The 17,397-nt window shown below is 32.7% G+C and overlaps 1 protein-coding gene across 4 annotated transcripts in view; it reads left to right on the forward strand.

Moving 5' to 3' along the window:
- The window catches only part of LOC110023205 (phosphoinositide phosphatase SAC8), a 34,463-nt gene extending 18,065 nt beyond the window's left edge, over nt 1-16,398 (forward strand). Inside the window, exons 10-20 of one of the 4 annotated variants that reach the window (XM_020722504.1) lie at nt 1,281-1,367; nt 1,451-1,528; nt 2,767-2,831; nt 6,446-6,544; nt 6,904-7,003; nt 7,872-7,980; nt 8,074-8,146; nt 14,476-14,569; nt 14,898-14,975; nt 15,333-15,399; nt 16,086-16,398. In XM_020722504.1, coding sequence (XP_020578163.1) covers nt 1,281-1,367; nt 1,451-1,528; nt 2,767-2,831; nt 6,446-6,544; nt 6,904-7,003; nt 7,872-7,980; nt 8,074-8,146; nt 14,476-14,569; nt 14,898-14,975; nt 15,333-15,399; nt 16,086-16,213 — 978 coding nt within the window. In that variant the 3' untranslated portion in view covers nt 16,214-16,398. The remainder of the gene's footprint in view (nt 1-1,280; nt 1,368-1,450; nt 1,529-2,766; nt 2,832-6,445; nt 6,545-6,903; nt 7,004-7,871; nt 7,981-8,073; nt 8,147-14,475; nt 14,570-14,897; nt 14,976-15,332; nt 15,400-16,085) is intronic. The other 3 variants (XM_020722505.1, XM_020722506.1, XM_020722507.1) reach the window with 3 other exon arrangements.
- The last annotated feature ends 999 nt before the right edge of the window (nt 16,399-17,397 follow it).

Raw genomic sequence — 17,397 nt, forward strand, 5'->3', positions numbered from 1 at the left:
TCCTTAAACCCTACACTCTTAGACTTTCATGTAGTAGGTATGCCCTTTTATATAGGCATTTGTTTTGAAATCATACAAAAAATTTCTTCTTTGGAAATATTTAGATGTGAAATACATTGATTTTCCTTTTTTTGAATAATTGTTTGAGGGGCATTTACATGCGTACCACACAATTCTTGTGTATTTACAGATAAATTTTTTTATTTACAAACATAGAACCTAAATCTTTAACATCACATGAAAATACCACTATTGTTTACTTTTTTAAGTGAAATATACCTTTCATAAATAGGTTTATGACACCAAAGTGCTATATATGTAAATATGAAATTTTAAATGTGTAAATATGAAATTTTAAAAATTTTAAATGTTAGATATGTAAATAAATAAGAATTGTGTGGTGTGTATGTAAATTTCCCAATTTTTAAATTTTAATGTTAGGTGAGTATCGTTATGCTGCATGTTTATGAGGCATTCATATTCTACTTCTATTCAGTATTTTATTGCGGGCTTTATGCTTGATAGCTTTTCATCAAACTGTGGGATTACCATATGTTGAATCATCGCAATGTTTTTCTCATGTTGCCAGAAAAGTTTTGCAAGAGGAAGCTGTGTATTTTACAATTGAAATTAATCAAGTTTTAGGGTACAGTTTCTTTATTTTTTTAATTTAATTAGGCGCTGCAGCATCAGTCATCAAGCTTCAGCATTGGAAATAAATTGAAGGGCATTTACATGCATACCGCACATTCCGATGTATTTACATATCTATCACCTAAACTTTATTTTTTACATTTATACCGCCCAAATATTTCATATCACATAGAAAATACAACCATTTTAACTTCTAAAAGGAGAAATACATTTTTTTTATGCATAGATAAAGTGGTTTATCTGAAATTTTTTAGCTGATTCGCATTACTATTGGTGTTAGTTCTATTAGATTTTGTTCGGCTATCATGAGTTCGTTGTCATACTATTTTTCTGTAAATTTTTAAAATCCTTTCTGCCATCTCATTGTGGATGGTTTCCCCATCACATGCATAACCTCAGTTAAATATAATTTATGTCGAATCTATTTCTGTTCCATGAATTGAAATCATGAGACCTTATTCCTGAAAGGATGATTTATACAAAATGTATTTCCAATAAGTTGATATGCTTTAATCTTGAAAGGATGATTTATTCAACAAGTATTTCCATGAAAAGTAGGATCTGTAATTTTGAAGTTTCTAATTATGTTCAAGTGTCTTAAATCCTGTTTTTATTTTTCCTGCTAGGTTCGTGGTTCTATTCCACTGCTTTGGGAGCAGATTGTGGACTTGAGCTACAAACCAAGGCTTAGGATAATTGGGCATGGAGAAACTGTGAGACTAATTCTATTATTTTATATCAACTACCTGTACAGAAGATATGTTGATTAATGTAATAAACCTGGTGGTGCTTTCAGGCCAAGGTTGTTGAACGTCATTTTAATGATCTCATACAAAGATACGGAAATATAGTAGTACTTGACCTGACAGATGAAGTAAGTTTCCTTTCAGATAATCTATACAGTTTAATAAGTTATATTTGAATCTCATTTTTGTCTTTCATATTAAATTTAACATGTAATTATCTTTTTTTCCCCTGTATTTTGCAATGACATTATTTTCTATACACTTTCTCATTTCTATTACTCATCTTTAAACAAATGCTTAAACCTGAAAGAATTATTTTAAAACATAGTGAACTACAGTAACCAGTGAATACTCCCACTTTAAAATTACAGTATGTAATGAATAAGGAAGAAATATGTATGCTAATCGGTCAAATATAAATAAGTTTAGGACTAATAACAGTTTACTTATCAAATATGACAATTCAATGAGTTCCATAACATTCTTTAATACGGTATTGTATCTTTTTTTTAATATGTAACATTTTATTTATACAATAGAAGAAGCGGAAATATCAACATGATTATTATTACTGTTTCTTAGAATGTTGTAAAAAATAAACAAACAGAAACATTTTTTTTAAATACTTTTACTTGGAATGTTGTAATATGAAATTCTAATATCAACATGGTTATTATTTTAATTAATATTTTTATTGATGATTTTTCATTAAAAATTAAAAAATAAGTGAGATTAAAGATAATAAGAAATGATAGAATATACATACAACTAAAGATAAAGCACGAGATAAACAATTCATTATGTTGATAATTCTAATCTAAGTCAACTGGGTGATGAGAGTGATATGAAATTTAAATTTAAAAATTTAAATGTTGATGTCTTCGGGGCAGTATGAACGTGAGGGAAAGATCATTGTTGAACTTATTTTGTTTGTTATATTTTGACATTTTAGTATTTTATTTTAATATTTTACCTTAGTTTTATAGTTTAATGTTTATATAACTCATCTTATTTTATAATTTAATGTTAGAATATTAGCATGTTACTTCTAAGTTTACGTCATTAATTACTTTTAGTTAGAATGTTATATTACTGTTCAATGTGTTAATAAATTAAAATATTAATAAATTATTCTTTATTCGCACTTTGTAGTATATACAATATTTATTATCTACACAATTTCTTAAATTTTGAGGCTATTGCCTCAAAATGCATTGAGGCTTTCGCCTCGTCTTATGAAAGAAGAACTCTTTAATACCTAATTGCGCAATTTTAAACATTGCCCTTAACTTCAAATTGTTCATGCTCAATTCTCTATTATTTTTTCTACTAATTTCAATTCATTCATCATGTTATATTGTTGCAGCATGGAGACGAGGGGCAGCTAAGCTGTGCATATGCTGCTGAAATGGAGAAACTTTCCCATGTGAGGTACCATTATTATTCATGTTTTTGTTATTTTAAGGTTATAAATGGTTTAAATTTGTTAGTAATAGTATGCGCCTATTTTTTTTTTTTTCAAGTAAAGTAGTTTATTAGGGAAGGATGGAGAGGATTTAGACCAATTTTGGACAACCTTATTTGTGTTTTGTCATTATGCCCATGTTGCTGGTTGTCCGAGGAAGATCAGTCCTTAAAGCCTCTTTCAGTCCATAGAAGTTACGTCGTTGGTTTTCAATTTACATTTTTAGATGTGGTAGGTTTTCTTCATTTACTATTTGGAAAATTTACATACATACCACTCAATTCTTATGTATTTACATATTAAACACCTAAACTTCAATTTTGCATGCATAACACCATACCTATGCATGAAAAGATTTAGGTGGTATAATTGTAAAAAACAAAGTTCAGGTGTTAGATATGTAAATATATAGGAATTAGGTGGTATATTTGTAAACGAAATGTGCTTAGATACCCCAGTTGTTGATCTTTGCCCTTTTGTAATGAAAGGGCTTTGTGCCACACTTTGTATTCTTAACATATAAATTGCCTAAGAAGACTTACAATGAAGTCACTGAGATGTCATTGCCTCTATTGCTGTTGGAATAGTAACTTTATTTTATTTCAATCTATAATTTTTCCCATGCCTTAACATATCTTATTTCTAAAATGCTTAGTGGTTACTTATCAATATTGTTAATAAGTGTTAGGCATCCTAAAGACGATATATTTCTGCAGCACCTGAGGTGTTGGACTCATTGATGTAGATAATCATGGGATTTTAAAATTATTCTGTATTTTACTTATTTTTCCCTCATGGTAGTGATATGGTAGTCATTTTGTGATTTCTCATAAATATTTGTCATTAAATGCTTGGCCTATTTCTATAAATAGATGAGCCATCAGGATTTATGGACGAAAGAAAAATTTATTTAAGAATATAATTTTTGTTCATTCAAGCTCCTCTCCACACACACACTCCCTCTCCCTCTCCCTCTCCCTCCTTTAATCTCCTCAGCTCCTCGCTGTCATTTCTTTTCCTCTATATTTTTTTCTCTACGCCCAAATACAATTCGGTTTTCTTCGACCCTACATCAAAATTTTACAGGCTTCATCCCAATAGCATGTTCCTCTCCAATTAGTATTTTCTCAATCTGAAGTTATATTGTGATTGAGGCGGCCAAACTGCTATAACTTTTATAGAAGGTTATAATCCTCGCTTTAAGTTTATTAGAGAATATATTTGAATTGCTAATTAGATCCTCCTCCATGTGCCGACTATATTCCATATTTTTTGAAATGCCTACACTGAATTGCATGCAAGTTTTTTTCCTGATTCTCTAGCTTGTTTTGTCTTAGGGGCATTTAAAAGCATAACACCATTTTAACTTTTTAAAAGTGAAATAGACTTTTTCATGCATAGATAAGGTGGCATGCATGACTGTAAAAATTGAATTTTATGTGTTAGATATATAAATACATAGGAATTGAGTGGTTTGTTTGTAAATCTTCCTATGTTTTTACTCACTAGCCGCCTCTTCACTAAAGTAATTGATCATGCTTTAGAATGAGTAAAATCCAAATATGCCATAGCAATGGTACTACGGGTAGTTGAAATTCTCTGAATGATCGCCCAGCTTGTATGAAGTTGGTTTCCTTTTTGTTTAATAGGGAATTATGAAATTTTCTTTGCTCAATCCTTGGGAGAGTTAAACACAGTTTTCTAGTCTGTTTTTGGCTTGAATTCTATCGCATCAGCTAACTCTACACCAAGAGCTATGGTAAGATAGTGGGAACATAAGAATAACAAAAATGAATCTTAATGGCCATGATTATTGTCCAATTCCATGTAGCAATATTAGAGGGTTGGGATCAACTAGACACCGAATAACATGCATCAAAATAGTTAAAACAAGAATGTGGTGATATGAAGGCTTAACTGGTATTGCGAACTCAACCACTCTGTTGGATATTAGTGTAGAGTGGAATTTGGAGTAGGAAGGCTAGTGTCGAAGGGAGGTTTTATTTTACTCAGAGGAAATTTGGTGTGTGATGATGCTGTTATGAGTGAGGTAGGTGAGTGGAGAGTTCAGGAAGGTAAGTTAGGTTAGTGGCTGTGGGGAGGATAATGAGATATGCCGAACGATGAAAGGATAGTTGAGGTTTTGGTTAAAAGCGTTGTTATTTAGGTGGGTTAAGTTTTTAGAATTGGTGTAGTTGCGGGGCTTGGTGGTGATGTTGATGGAGAGACTAAGAGGGGGTGATGTTTAGGGGTTGGTAGGGGTATTTTGGATTTGTGTTTTGGATGTTTCGGGAGGAGATGGTTATCCTAAAACTTAACCCTTGACAAAAAATTTTGAAGTAAATTACATAATGACTAACATATCCCCTCACATTCATGTTATCATGGTTAAAAAATAAACAAATCATAACTTTAACTGTCCATAGTTATCCTACCTTCACCACAAAATATGGCATTGAAAAAAAAAAAAAAAGAAAGAAAAAAAAAAAAAAATATTAATATATATATATATAGAGAGAGAGAGGGAGAGAGAGAGAGTAAGAATTATATATTGTTAAAAGGAATGACCAGAGGCTATTAGACGAGCTTCCAACCACCCCTAATGTGCCTAACAGTTCAAGTACCATCCTTCATAAGGCGGCTGTTGCTAGAGGGGGATTCAGACCTCAGGGGACTTACAACTGACATCCCAGATGCCAACACACACACACACACACATATATATATATTACTTGATAAATATATATCAATTTTGAAGAAGGGTTTTGAAAAACATAAATTTATATCTTTTGCGGTTGCAATAAACTGTTGTATACTCTTCTTGTACTCCAACTGAAAAATTATGGTAGGCCTGCTATTTGTTTGCGTTTCAATATTTGTAAAATATTTTGTATGAATCCCTACTTATATATATTATACAGTTTATGTATATTTCTTCTTATGATTTGTCTGAGCTAGTTAGCATATTCTGTTAAAAATATTAAAAGCCCTCAAATATAAAAATTGTGAAATAAATTTGAGTTTCATGGCTTTTATGATTTATATGAAGCATATTCTTTTGAAAATGCAAGGACATTGGACCACCCCTCTCACCTCAAGCAATTTTGTGCCTTTCATTCTTAACGGTTCTTCTTTCCCTGAGAACTAAAATTTTTATTTGGGGCATCTACATATAAACTGCTCAATTCTTATGCATTTACATATGTAACACCAAAACTTTACTTTTTACATTTATACCATCCAAATTTTTAATCTCACATGAATAATACCACTATTTTGATATTTAAAAAAATGAGATAAACCTTTTCATTCATAGGAGGTAAGGTGGTGGCATCTATGTAAAAATTGAAGTTTAGATGTTAGATATGTAAATGCATAAGAATTGAGTGGCATGCAAGCAAATCAATTTTTTTTTTTAATATACATTAGCTTTTATTATACCTATAATTAGAAAGGCTTGACTGAGGCCACACTAATGCCAGCCACAAGAACTTCATCTATAACTTGATGCATTTTATTAATCAGTTCTGTTATCTCTAACTTTGTTACTAATAAAACTTCCTGTATGCTTGATTCTCAGATATGTGTCTTTCGACTTCCATTGCCATTGTGCTAAGGGAAGGTTAGATAACTTAAAAATTCTATATGATGAAATCTCTGAGGACTTCCAAAAACAAGGGTAATCAAGTTATGAAAGTTCCAGTTCATGTACGCTACAGTATTTTTTTTTGTTCTTGAAGGATTTTGCTTGCAAATAATTTTCGGGCATTTGCATACATACCATACAATTCTTATGTATTTACATCTATAACAACTGAACATTTATATTTATATGTGTACCACTCAAATATTTACTATCATGACTATCTTTTTAAGAGTAAAATACATCTTCTCATGCATAGGTTTATGACACGAAGGTGTTAGTAAGTGTAAATATTAAACTTTGGGTGTTAGATGTGTAAATACATAACGAATGTGTGTTATGTATTTAAATTTCCCTAATTGTTTTCTGATCTCCTTTTTGTGCCAGCTGAGCAGATATTTTCTTATCAATTCTGAAGGAGTTATATTGCAAGAGCAGAGGGGGGTTACTCGTGCAAATTGCATCGATTGCTTGGATCGGACAAATGTTACACAGGTTTGTAAATAATACTTATTAACCACTTACATGACTTTTAAACATGTTTTGTAACATTTGGAGCTATAAGATTAAAAGTTGCATTTACATACGGACCACACAATTCTTGTATCATTACATATCTAACACCTATAGTTTCATATTTACATGTATACCATTTATATTTTCATAACTTTTAAATTTTTTGAAACATTTGGAGCAATCAAATTAAAAGAGGAATTTACATACATACCACAATTCTTATATATCTACAGATCTAACGCCTAAACTTTCATGTTTACATGTATACCACTCAAATCTTTAACATCACATCAAAAATATCACTATCACTAACTTTTTGAAAGTGAATTACACCATTTCATGCATAGATTTATAACACCAAAGTTTTATAAATAACACCAAAGTTTTATAAATGTTTATAAATGTAAATATCAAATTTTAAGTGTTAGATATATAAATACATAAGAATTGTGTGATATGTATGTAGAATTCTCAAATTAAAATTTTAACATGCATGTATTACAATTTAGGAATATTTTACCCTTTTCTTTTAATTAAGGCAGCATATTACTCAATTTTTCAGCATTAGCTATCTTTCCTATCCATGTTACTTTTTGAAACACATCATATAACAAACGAACAATCTTCATGTTCTGAGTGAAATAAAAATTAATTATTAAGTCGAGAAATATTCTACTACATAAAAATCTGTGTTTCACTTTTTATAAGTTAAAATGACGGTATGTGATATGAAAGATATGTGCGGTATAAATGCAAAAGGTAGAGTTTAGGTGTTAGATATGTAAATATTATGGAGATATTGTTCCCAGCAGCTTTGTGATGTGTGTTTGTTGCATTTTTGTATCAGTGTTATTTGGCAAGGAAATCATTGAATTCACAACTGCAGAAAATAGGTGCATTTTCTTCCACTGATTGCATATCTCTGTATGTCGATATAGATGAAGCGTTCAAGATGTGTAAGTTTTTCTTTCAAAAAAATTCTCTGTTTCTATTCTGTTTATTTGTAATTAAAATTTATTTGCTGACAATTTGTTCTATTTGTATTTTAGTGTGGGCTGAACATGGTGATGAGATTAGTTTGGAATATACTGGTACTCATGCCTTGAAGGGAGACTTAGTGAGGTACTTCTTTTATAAATTTCTGCATGCATATATGGCATTTACAGACATACAGCAAAATTCTCTGTATTTACTTATCTACCACTTAAAACATTCATATTTATAAGGATACCACTCAAATCTGTTGTATCATATAAAAAATACCTACATTACTTGCTTTTTAAAGGTGAAATGCACATCTTCATACGAAGGTTTATGATACCAAACTGTTATAAATGTAAATATGAAAGTTTAGGTGTTAGATATGTAAACAGTTAAATGTGTGGTTTGTATTTAAATTACTCCTTTTTATTTTTTATTTTATTTTGTTTATATTTGATTAAAGATAAAATATTTTTACATGTTAAACTATAAATTAACTTATTTTTAAAAACATTCAAAAGATCTAGAGGTGCTTGAGTGGTTTTAACAATAAGTTGATTTTTTTAAAAATAAAAAAAAAAATATGTAAAAAGTATATTAAACAAATGGGAAACTTACATTTATACCACAATTTTTTATATTTACATATCTAACACCTAAAATTTGATATTTTTTATTTATAACATTTTGGTATTAAAAACTATAGGCATAAAAAGTTGTAATTTATTTTTAAAGAGTTAATGAAAGTGTTATTTTTTATGTGATCACAAATATTTGAGTGCTAGGTATGTAAGTATTGAATTATTGTTGCATATGTAAATTTATAAGCATTGTGTAGTATGTATGTAAATGACCCTAAATAATATGCTTTTTTTCTTCTTATTCGGGCAAGCGAGCGCTCGAGCTAGGTACTTTGAAATTCTGCACTTTGTTTCCAATGAATGTGTAGAGAACATAACAAATATGTTTTTAGAAGCAAAGTAAAAGAACATTTTTACTAGCGATGTAGTGGTCGAGGGTATAGTTTTTCACCATGAGATCGCTGGTTCGAATTGCGTGTTTTCATTCTTTTTGAACTTGGAGTTGCCAGCTTGTTTGATTGTTGTCTTGTAATCATCATTTCCACAGTCCTCTTTCTTGGATCATCAATATAAATTCAGAGAATATGAGGAATTTGAAAGAAAGATAATACGACGAAACTAGAGGAACAAATTAAAAAAAAAAAAATGAAGAACTTGTGTAAGGTTATCCTCGTGCGATAGGTTAAGAGTGTATGTCCCAAACGGGATCTAATCAAAACACCTTGAAGCACGAAATTCATGAAGAAATTCTCTACATAAGCAACTCATATAATCAGAGAATTAAAATTAATAATTTTTTTCGGGGCAAGAGCAACTCTCAAAGGACCGTGTCCCCTTGGTTAATTACACATCTTAGGGGATACTCAAGAATACTCTCGATAATAAGAACCCTGCTTAAAATTTGTGATAACTAGTGAAATAAGTATATCAAAGAAATGATTATCTTGATTAGGAGAATCTCGGTGCTTCCGAAATCTATACCGAGCCAAAAGGGAGGGTGAATCCCTCACATTCTCAAATGGACAGTGGCTTGTTGGCAAATGAGGCCTAGAAAATATTTGTATTTTCTCGAACAGGTCATTCCTATGCTTCAAAGCCTACTGGGTCATAAGGATGGCGACCTATCAACAATCGGACCCTACGAGACGACATCAACGAAGTATCAAAGGGAAAACAAAGTAGGTTTACCAATGAAAAAGGTAATAAAATCCTAATCAGATAGAGATAGGCTTGCCAGAATGTCATGAATCCGTCATCTTAAGACCCTAGGTCTACCTGGTCGTGAAGGTAGTCGACCCAGTATGACCTTAGAATCTCTTGTTAGCAACTCATGTTTGTATCTCAAATGGGCGGCAGCCTATCAACAATCATGACATACGAGACGACAACAACGAAGTGTTAAAGGCAAGACTGGGCTTAAAGGGAGTTTACCAACAAAAGGGTAATGAAATCCTAATCGAATTGGGCTAGTCGGATTAGGATTCCATAGATTTATCATATTAAGCCATTAAGACCATAGGTTTACCTAGTCGTGAAGGTAGTCGAACCAGCCCGACTTGAGAACCCTTTGTCAGCAACTCATGTGCTTTGTCGTCCAAGGAATCCTGCTAGTTCTAAAGTCAAAGGAAAGAAACGTGTAATCCTTATGACCCTATACAAGTGAGATTCACAGACATAAGACTTATGCCCACCAAAAACAAGGTGAAGACGCCTTTGGAATGAAACTGTCGATAAAGTCGAAACCACCTCACAAAGGACTTATATCATATATGGGTCGGGGAGCCTCTTGCACCTTAAACGCTCTAGACAACTACCTAAATTAAAAATCTTATGCTTGATCAGTCGGGTTGAAGAAACAGGGGTGCTTCTCCTTAGAACATGTAGAATGATGCAGTTATTTAATCTAACTCTAATGTGGATATCCTATTAAGTATGATTTGGGTGATAAACATTCATGCAAACTCGTTTCAAAACTTGCCCGAAGGCCATGCAAGAAAGTAAAAACAATAAATAAAATGCTTGTTTTAAAATAAAATAATTTTAATCCTAAATTTTGTTAAGCTCAATATTTTATTATTAAGATTTTCATAAAAATGAAATATTTTAATTCTAAAGAGCCTAAATTACATATGCATAGAGCCCAGACAAATCACAACCATAAGAAAGAGTGAATGTCAACACTCTGCATAAAAGTAAACAAACCAGCTCAAATAAAATAAATAAAAGGTTGGGTGCTGCTGGATCGACAATATATCACCGAAAGATAAAAAAGCGGTCAGGCTTTGAATATATATACTTGATCATAATGTCTATACAACAAATGAAGATTTGGAATTAATCTACGAGGCACAGGTTTGATGCTTCTGGTTCTCGTCACTCACTTCCACACATTAAGCACCTCGGAACACGTGTTTGTACCTTATTAGGGATGCAAATTTGACTTAATGAATCTAGAAGAAAAGACATGTAAAAGTCAAAAAGACTCGACTTGCAACAAAGATGTTAGCACGAGTTATTTACATATAACGGATAACGAACCATGCCTGAAGGGAGAGCTAGGCAGCACCTGTAGAAAATTGGTTAGCTCAAATCGTTATAGCTCCTCCTTGTTGAGCATGACACCCTGCAAAAAGACCGTTCTAACATATCTCACATTTAGTAAACACGCAAAGGCAACATGTAAATTGTCGGACCATTCACAAATCATGAACAATAACCAGACATATGAAAATCCTAGTAATACCCTATCCTATTCTAGCAAATATTTAAAACAAGGTGTCCTAATGCATACATCTAAGTGTATGCAAAAATATAGCTAAGGCGATCATATAACATTGACGGGATCACCAACACTGGCCCCCTCCTCAAGATCCAAGAATTCTAATACGTGCCACTAAAATAACAGTTTTAAAGGAAAATAAGTCATTTAAAATTTGACCTCATATACACTTTAAACTATAGATGTTTTAGTTTAAAAATAAGTTTAAAACATGATGCGTAGCATTAATATAAGAATAATTTTTTTTAGTTTTAATATAGATCCTACTTGAAATATGTTTAAAACTATAAATGCTTTAACTCAAATCATTATAGCTTTTTCCTATTGAGCATGACACACTGCAACAAGACCATCCTAAAATACTAGTGCGTCGCAAGGACAACTTATAAAATGCCTGAATAGGCACAAATCATCAATAATAACTGGATATATGAAAATCCTAGCTACACCCTATCTTATTCTAGCAAATATGTAAAACAAGGTATCCTAATACATACATCTAAGTGTGTGCAAAAATGTGGCTAAGATTGGCGTATAACATTGACGGAGTCACCGAAACTGGCCCCCTCTTAAAGACCCAATAATTCTAATTCGTGCCACTAAAATGACAATTTTAAAAGAAAAGAAATCATTTAAAATTTGGCCTCATATATGGTCTGAACTCCATATGCTTTAATTTAAAAATAAGTTTAAAATATGATGTGTAGCATTGATATAAGAATAAAGTTTTTTAATTTTAATATAGACCCTAGCTGAAATAAAATCTAAGTGTCACTTGTTAAACCTCTTGGAACCTTAGCGCAGTCATGCATATACTAATCACAATGCGATAACTCGCATTATTTGCTGAAATATGCTTGCGAGCAATGCTCGTTAAGTCATTGCGACCAACAGTGGACCACTCGTCTGACAGGATCGATTTGCCATCAAGGCAGGCCGGGTAGTGCATATGTGAAATATAGAGTGACTTAGTATATGGTGGTCACTCCATCGAGGCGTGAGTGATAACGAAAGATATGCTAAGAGGCCAAATTCGATGTGATCGACGTGACTGCTCTATCGAGGTGTGAGCGATCACATTGGATGCTAAAGGATATACATACATTAGTGTCATGCTAGGTGGACACGCATACTCAATCATATGCATGAACACAAATGATTTGCTCATTTGACATGATCATATGAGGTAAACGATCATATACGAACAAACCAACATAGGATATACATAAATTCAGTCACACTAGGTGAAGTGATTGCATCTATAGGCTAGCGAATAGCTAGCCATCTCAAAGTGTCGTACACTAATCATGGGTATATGGTGACATATGCTCAATGACGGGGATGTTGAGCGTGCAAATGCAACTGCGAAAGATGCCACATACATATGACACACAATCTAGGTGCATCGGGTACAAGACACCCTAAGGGAGATTACACCTCACCTGAGAGGCAAGCCAGATGCACATGCGAATGACAAACATATGCTACATCATATGAGATAACATGCACAAGTGATGTTAAGTTTGATTGCATCGGGTACAGAACAACCTAAGGGGGATTACGCATTGCCTGAGAGACCACCAAACAAGCTCATGCAGATGACAAACATAAACAATGCATGATATGAACATGTACACATGATATGAACATGAATATGTCCATGAAAATTCTAGGTGATATCATGTGTGCATTAGGTGATATGACTCTTGCTAGGTAGGTGATGGCAAGATGTACCAACATCTTGTTACACGAGGTAACAAGAAGCCCGTCTTCGTTTGCTAGGTACGAAAATGATGAGTTTTCATGAAGAAAACCTTCATAGTCTAGGGAGTGAAAATGTCAAAGTGATCTTCACTCTCTGAGCTAAAAGGATTCCACTTCTTCCATCAAATAGGGTGGAATCGCTGAAATCAAATGCGGTATTACTACAATCCCGATTATCTTAGGATTTGGAGCTAGGGTTGGGGGAGAAAACTCATGGATCGTAGGGAATCACGAAGAAAAGCTTCATAACCTTGGGCTTCCTCTAACATCAGCTTAAAGCTTATAAATCTAACACAAAACCTAAAAAAGGTATGCTAGGAGCAAGGGAAACTTAGACTTTTGAGGAAGTTTCACCTTCTTGGCGGTTGGAGATGCATTCTCTTTGCTAGACCTTGATTCTCCCATGCTAGATTGAAGATGATGTCTTTTTTCTCAAGAAAAAACTCAAACACTCTTCAATAAAATCACTCTCTCGCACTCTTTTTGTGGAGAAAGATTGAGTAGAAGAGGAAGATGAAGAGAAAGAAGTGGAAAAGGGAAGAAAACCAAGAAAAGAAGTTCATCTTTCAAGAAAATCCCCAAGGTTCTCTCAAGCTCCCCCAAAGCTCATCAAGAATGAATTCCAGAATTTTTCCTCTCTATTCCCTTAATCCCAGCTCTCTCTCTCCCCAAGAAATGTTGGCTTTCTCAAATAGAAAAAGATCTACCCTTGATTCTCCCTCCTTTTTCCATTTTAGTCAATGAACCCATGTGAAAAGAGCTTTTCTCCCTGCTTAAAAATCTATGCAAGGCCCCACTTTTGAGGAACCACACAATCGCCCATGTTCCATAATCAATTTTTGTCTTTTAATGGATTTGGTTTGGTCAAAAAAGGTAAAAAATCAGAGCCTGACAGCTTTCGGGCACCTAGGATCCAGAACTGGGCCTCGGGGCGCCTAGGCATCAGGGTCTAGCCCGAATGACACCAATTTTTGCAAAAAATGCTCATGAAAGGGTTCTATGTAAGCCTTTGATCATGGGAGGCTATCTATGAATGAGATATAATCCTCAAACATTAAAATAGGCATCAACCATGTGCCAAATCAAAAACTAATGTCTACCAAGAGTGCTTACTTTTGGGCACGGCTTCCCCAACTTAGGCCCTGATTTCGTGCTTGAAGTATCCGCTAAAGTGTTTTTCGTATCCTTTGAGCTATTGGGAAGCTATGAATGAAAGGGATATGGTTTCATATCCATTCAAATGGACATCCCACATATGTGACATCAAAAATTAATACCAACATCACACTTGTTGCCCCCTTTGGGCTCACTTTTCAGCCCTAAGTTTACTGACATTATATGCACAGATATGGGAAGCAAACTATGTCTGGATGGATCAAGGATGGAATAACTGCTCTTTCTAGATATTACTTGAATAACTTTCAAGATGGCCTTCGACAGGTATTATATTCTCTCTCTCTCTCTTTCTCTCTATGCTGACTTTAAAAGTGCTTCAGTTAGTATTTTTGAAGACTTACAAACATACCACTGAAATCCTATGTATTTACACATCTAACATCCAAGCTTAAATTTTTTCATATTTTTCCCATGCATGGAATGCTTAAAGTTAAAATAGTGTTATTTTTGACCTGATATGAAAGATTTGGGCCGCGTAAATGTGAAAAAGTAAAATTTAGGTATTAGATATGTAAATATAGGACTTAGATGCTATGTATGTACATGCCCCTAATTATTTTTTTCAGCAATCTTATATTATTGTATTCCTCAGGACGCGCTAGATCTCATAAGTGGTCGCTATGATGCTAACAGAACTGGTCCTCCCTTCCAGCTCAAAGATTCATTTTCGGTAAATATTCGATCAATCATTAAACTTTAGAAAGATTTACGTAAACATCTCTTAATTCCTATGTATTTACATATCTAACACATAAAACTTCAATTTTTTACATACATGCCACCTCATCCATGCCGGAAAAGTTGTATTTCATTTTTGTTCATGAAATTTCTCGGTGCTATATATGTCGAAAGTAAAATTTTGGTGTTAGATATGTAAATACATAGGAATTGTTCTGGTACATATGTAAATCCCCCGAAACATTTTAAATGCGGGTAGGATTTTGTATATAATTTTTGGGGAGTATATTGGTCTTTTTGTTATTTTTGTCTTAATCCTACATGATCTTATTTGAGAAAATACTTGCAGTATGTTCCAGTTGCATCTGCTCTGATAATTGGAGGTCTTACTGTGACCTCGTTCTCACTGAATCAAGGTGCTAATATTTATATAAAAGATTTATATATATATTTCAGAGGAAATCGGTATTTGGCAGAGACCCAAATATCGATTTCTCATGCGCTATGCTTCATGATGACAGCTCGCGCAATGTGTCTAATTATTTGATAACCCAATGCCACTGGGGATCAAACCCATGACCTGAGGGGACTTACATTGAATCCCGTCAACCAACAGGCCACAGTTTGCGGCACATATATATATAACACGTGTTGCGTACCCCGCCCTATTGGTTAGCATCCATGGTATAAGATCCCTCATGTCGAGGGTTCGAAACTTCTCTGGCACAATTGGCCTTAAGGAGGTGATACTCAAACTGTTAGATACATTAGGGGTGGCTGGAGACTCATATAATAGCGTCTGACCATTCCTTTCTATTATATATATATATATCTGTATCTGTGTGTGTGTATACATATCTAACTCCTAAACTTACATACATTCCACCTTATCTAAGCATGAAAATATGTATTTCACATTTCAAAAGTTAAAATGACAATATTTCTGATGTGATTTGAAAGATTTCAGTTGTATAAATGTAAAAAAAAGTAAAATTAAGGTGTTAGATATACAAATACATAATATGTAAGTGCTGCTTTTTATACTTAAAATTATGATTACTTAACTATTTATATTTTTAAATTCTTTAATGAACAAAAATAGCAGGGCGGCCTCCGCAGAATTTTCTTTCCTCAGTTCTATTAGCAGGTTTGGCTGCTGGGGTTATGGCTGCAGTGAAGGCTAATGGAAGGCAGTTCTGCTCCAGACCTCGTCTTTGTGGCCCCTTCTGAACTTTCTCAAAGGTATAATTTGTGGTAATGTTGAATTTATAATACATTATTATATTGATTTAGGGTTAATTGTGATAATTAATATATTAAATTTGTTAAATATATTTTATGATGTCTATGTAGTCTGTTTATTAATGTATAATTCTTCAATTTGATTGTGAGGATTAAATTATTGCCCTTGGGTTTGTTTGATGTACTTTTTCTTAACTATTTTCAACAATTGTTACCTAACATAACATATATAATGCCTTTTACATGTCACTATATATATACGAGCCGAGCTTGAGCGAGCTCAGGCTAGGCTCGTGTTCGGCTCGTTCGAAATAGATAGTTTTTTAAATCGGCTCGTGAACAGTGTGTTGTTCGTGTTTGGCTCGAAATCGGCTTGTAAAAATAAAATTGAAAAAAAATAGATGTAAAATGTGAGATTCGAACTTGGATCAAATGTATATAAAAGAAAACATTAAATATATTATTACACGAGCTGTTATGATTTAAAGTTAGATATAAATATATATAATATATTGTTATACAAACAATATATGCAATATATATATATATATATATATTATTTTGAGCTAAAACGAGTCAAATAGGAGTGAACAAAGAACTGTTCGTGTTCGATTTGTTTATAATTCGAGCTTTAAAAATTTGTTCGTGTTTGACTCGTTTACTTAATATATATATATATATATATATATTAAAAGAATGGTTAGAGGCTATGATAAGAGACCACTACCACCCTTATGTACCTAACTACTCAATCCCCCGTTGCAAGGCAGTTGCACTCAGGTTGGCTCAAACCTATGACACCAAGGGACTAAGAATTAACTTCACAGATGTCAACCAAAGAGTCACGACGAGTGGCACACGTTGTTATATGTTTGATTAAAGATGTGTGGTAGATATGATATGAAAAAATTAGGTGATATAAACACAAAATAAAGTTTTTTAATTGAAAAGTGATTTAAGAGGATTTAAATATTGATATAATATAAGATAATATATGTTTATTTTTGGTTGTATGTTATTATTGGACATTAGTTTTTGAAAGTTAATATTTTATTTTTTTTTCTATTAAATTATTTTTAATGTTTTATTTATTTCAATATAATATATTTTATAATACTTTTTTTTAATTAATAAACCTGTCCCTTGTCCATGTCATTTTAGAAATATTTTGA

Source organism: Phalaenopsis equestris, unplaced genomic scaffold (genome assembly GCF_001263595.1).
Source record: "Phalaenopsis equestris unplaced genomic scaffold, ASM126359v1 Scaffold000223, whole genome shotgun sequence".
Classification (NCBI taxonomy): Eukaryota; Viridiplantae; Streptophyta; class Magnoliopsida; order Asparagales; family Orchidaceae; genus Phalaenopsis; species Phalaenopsis equestris.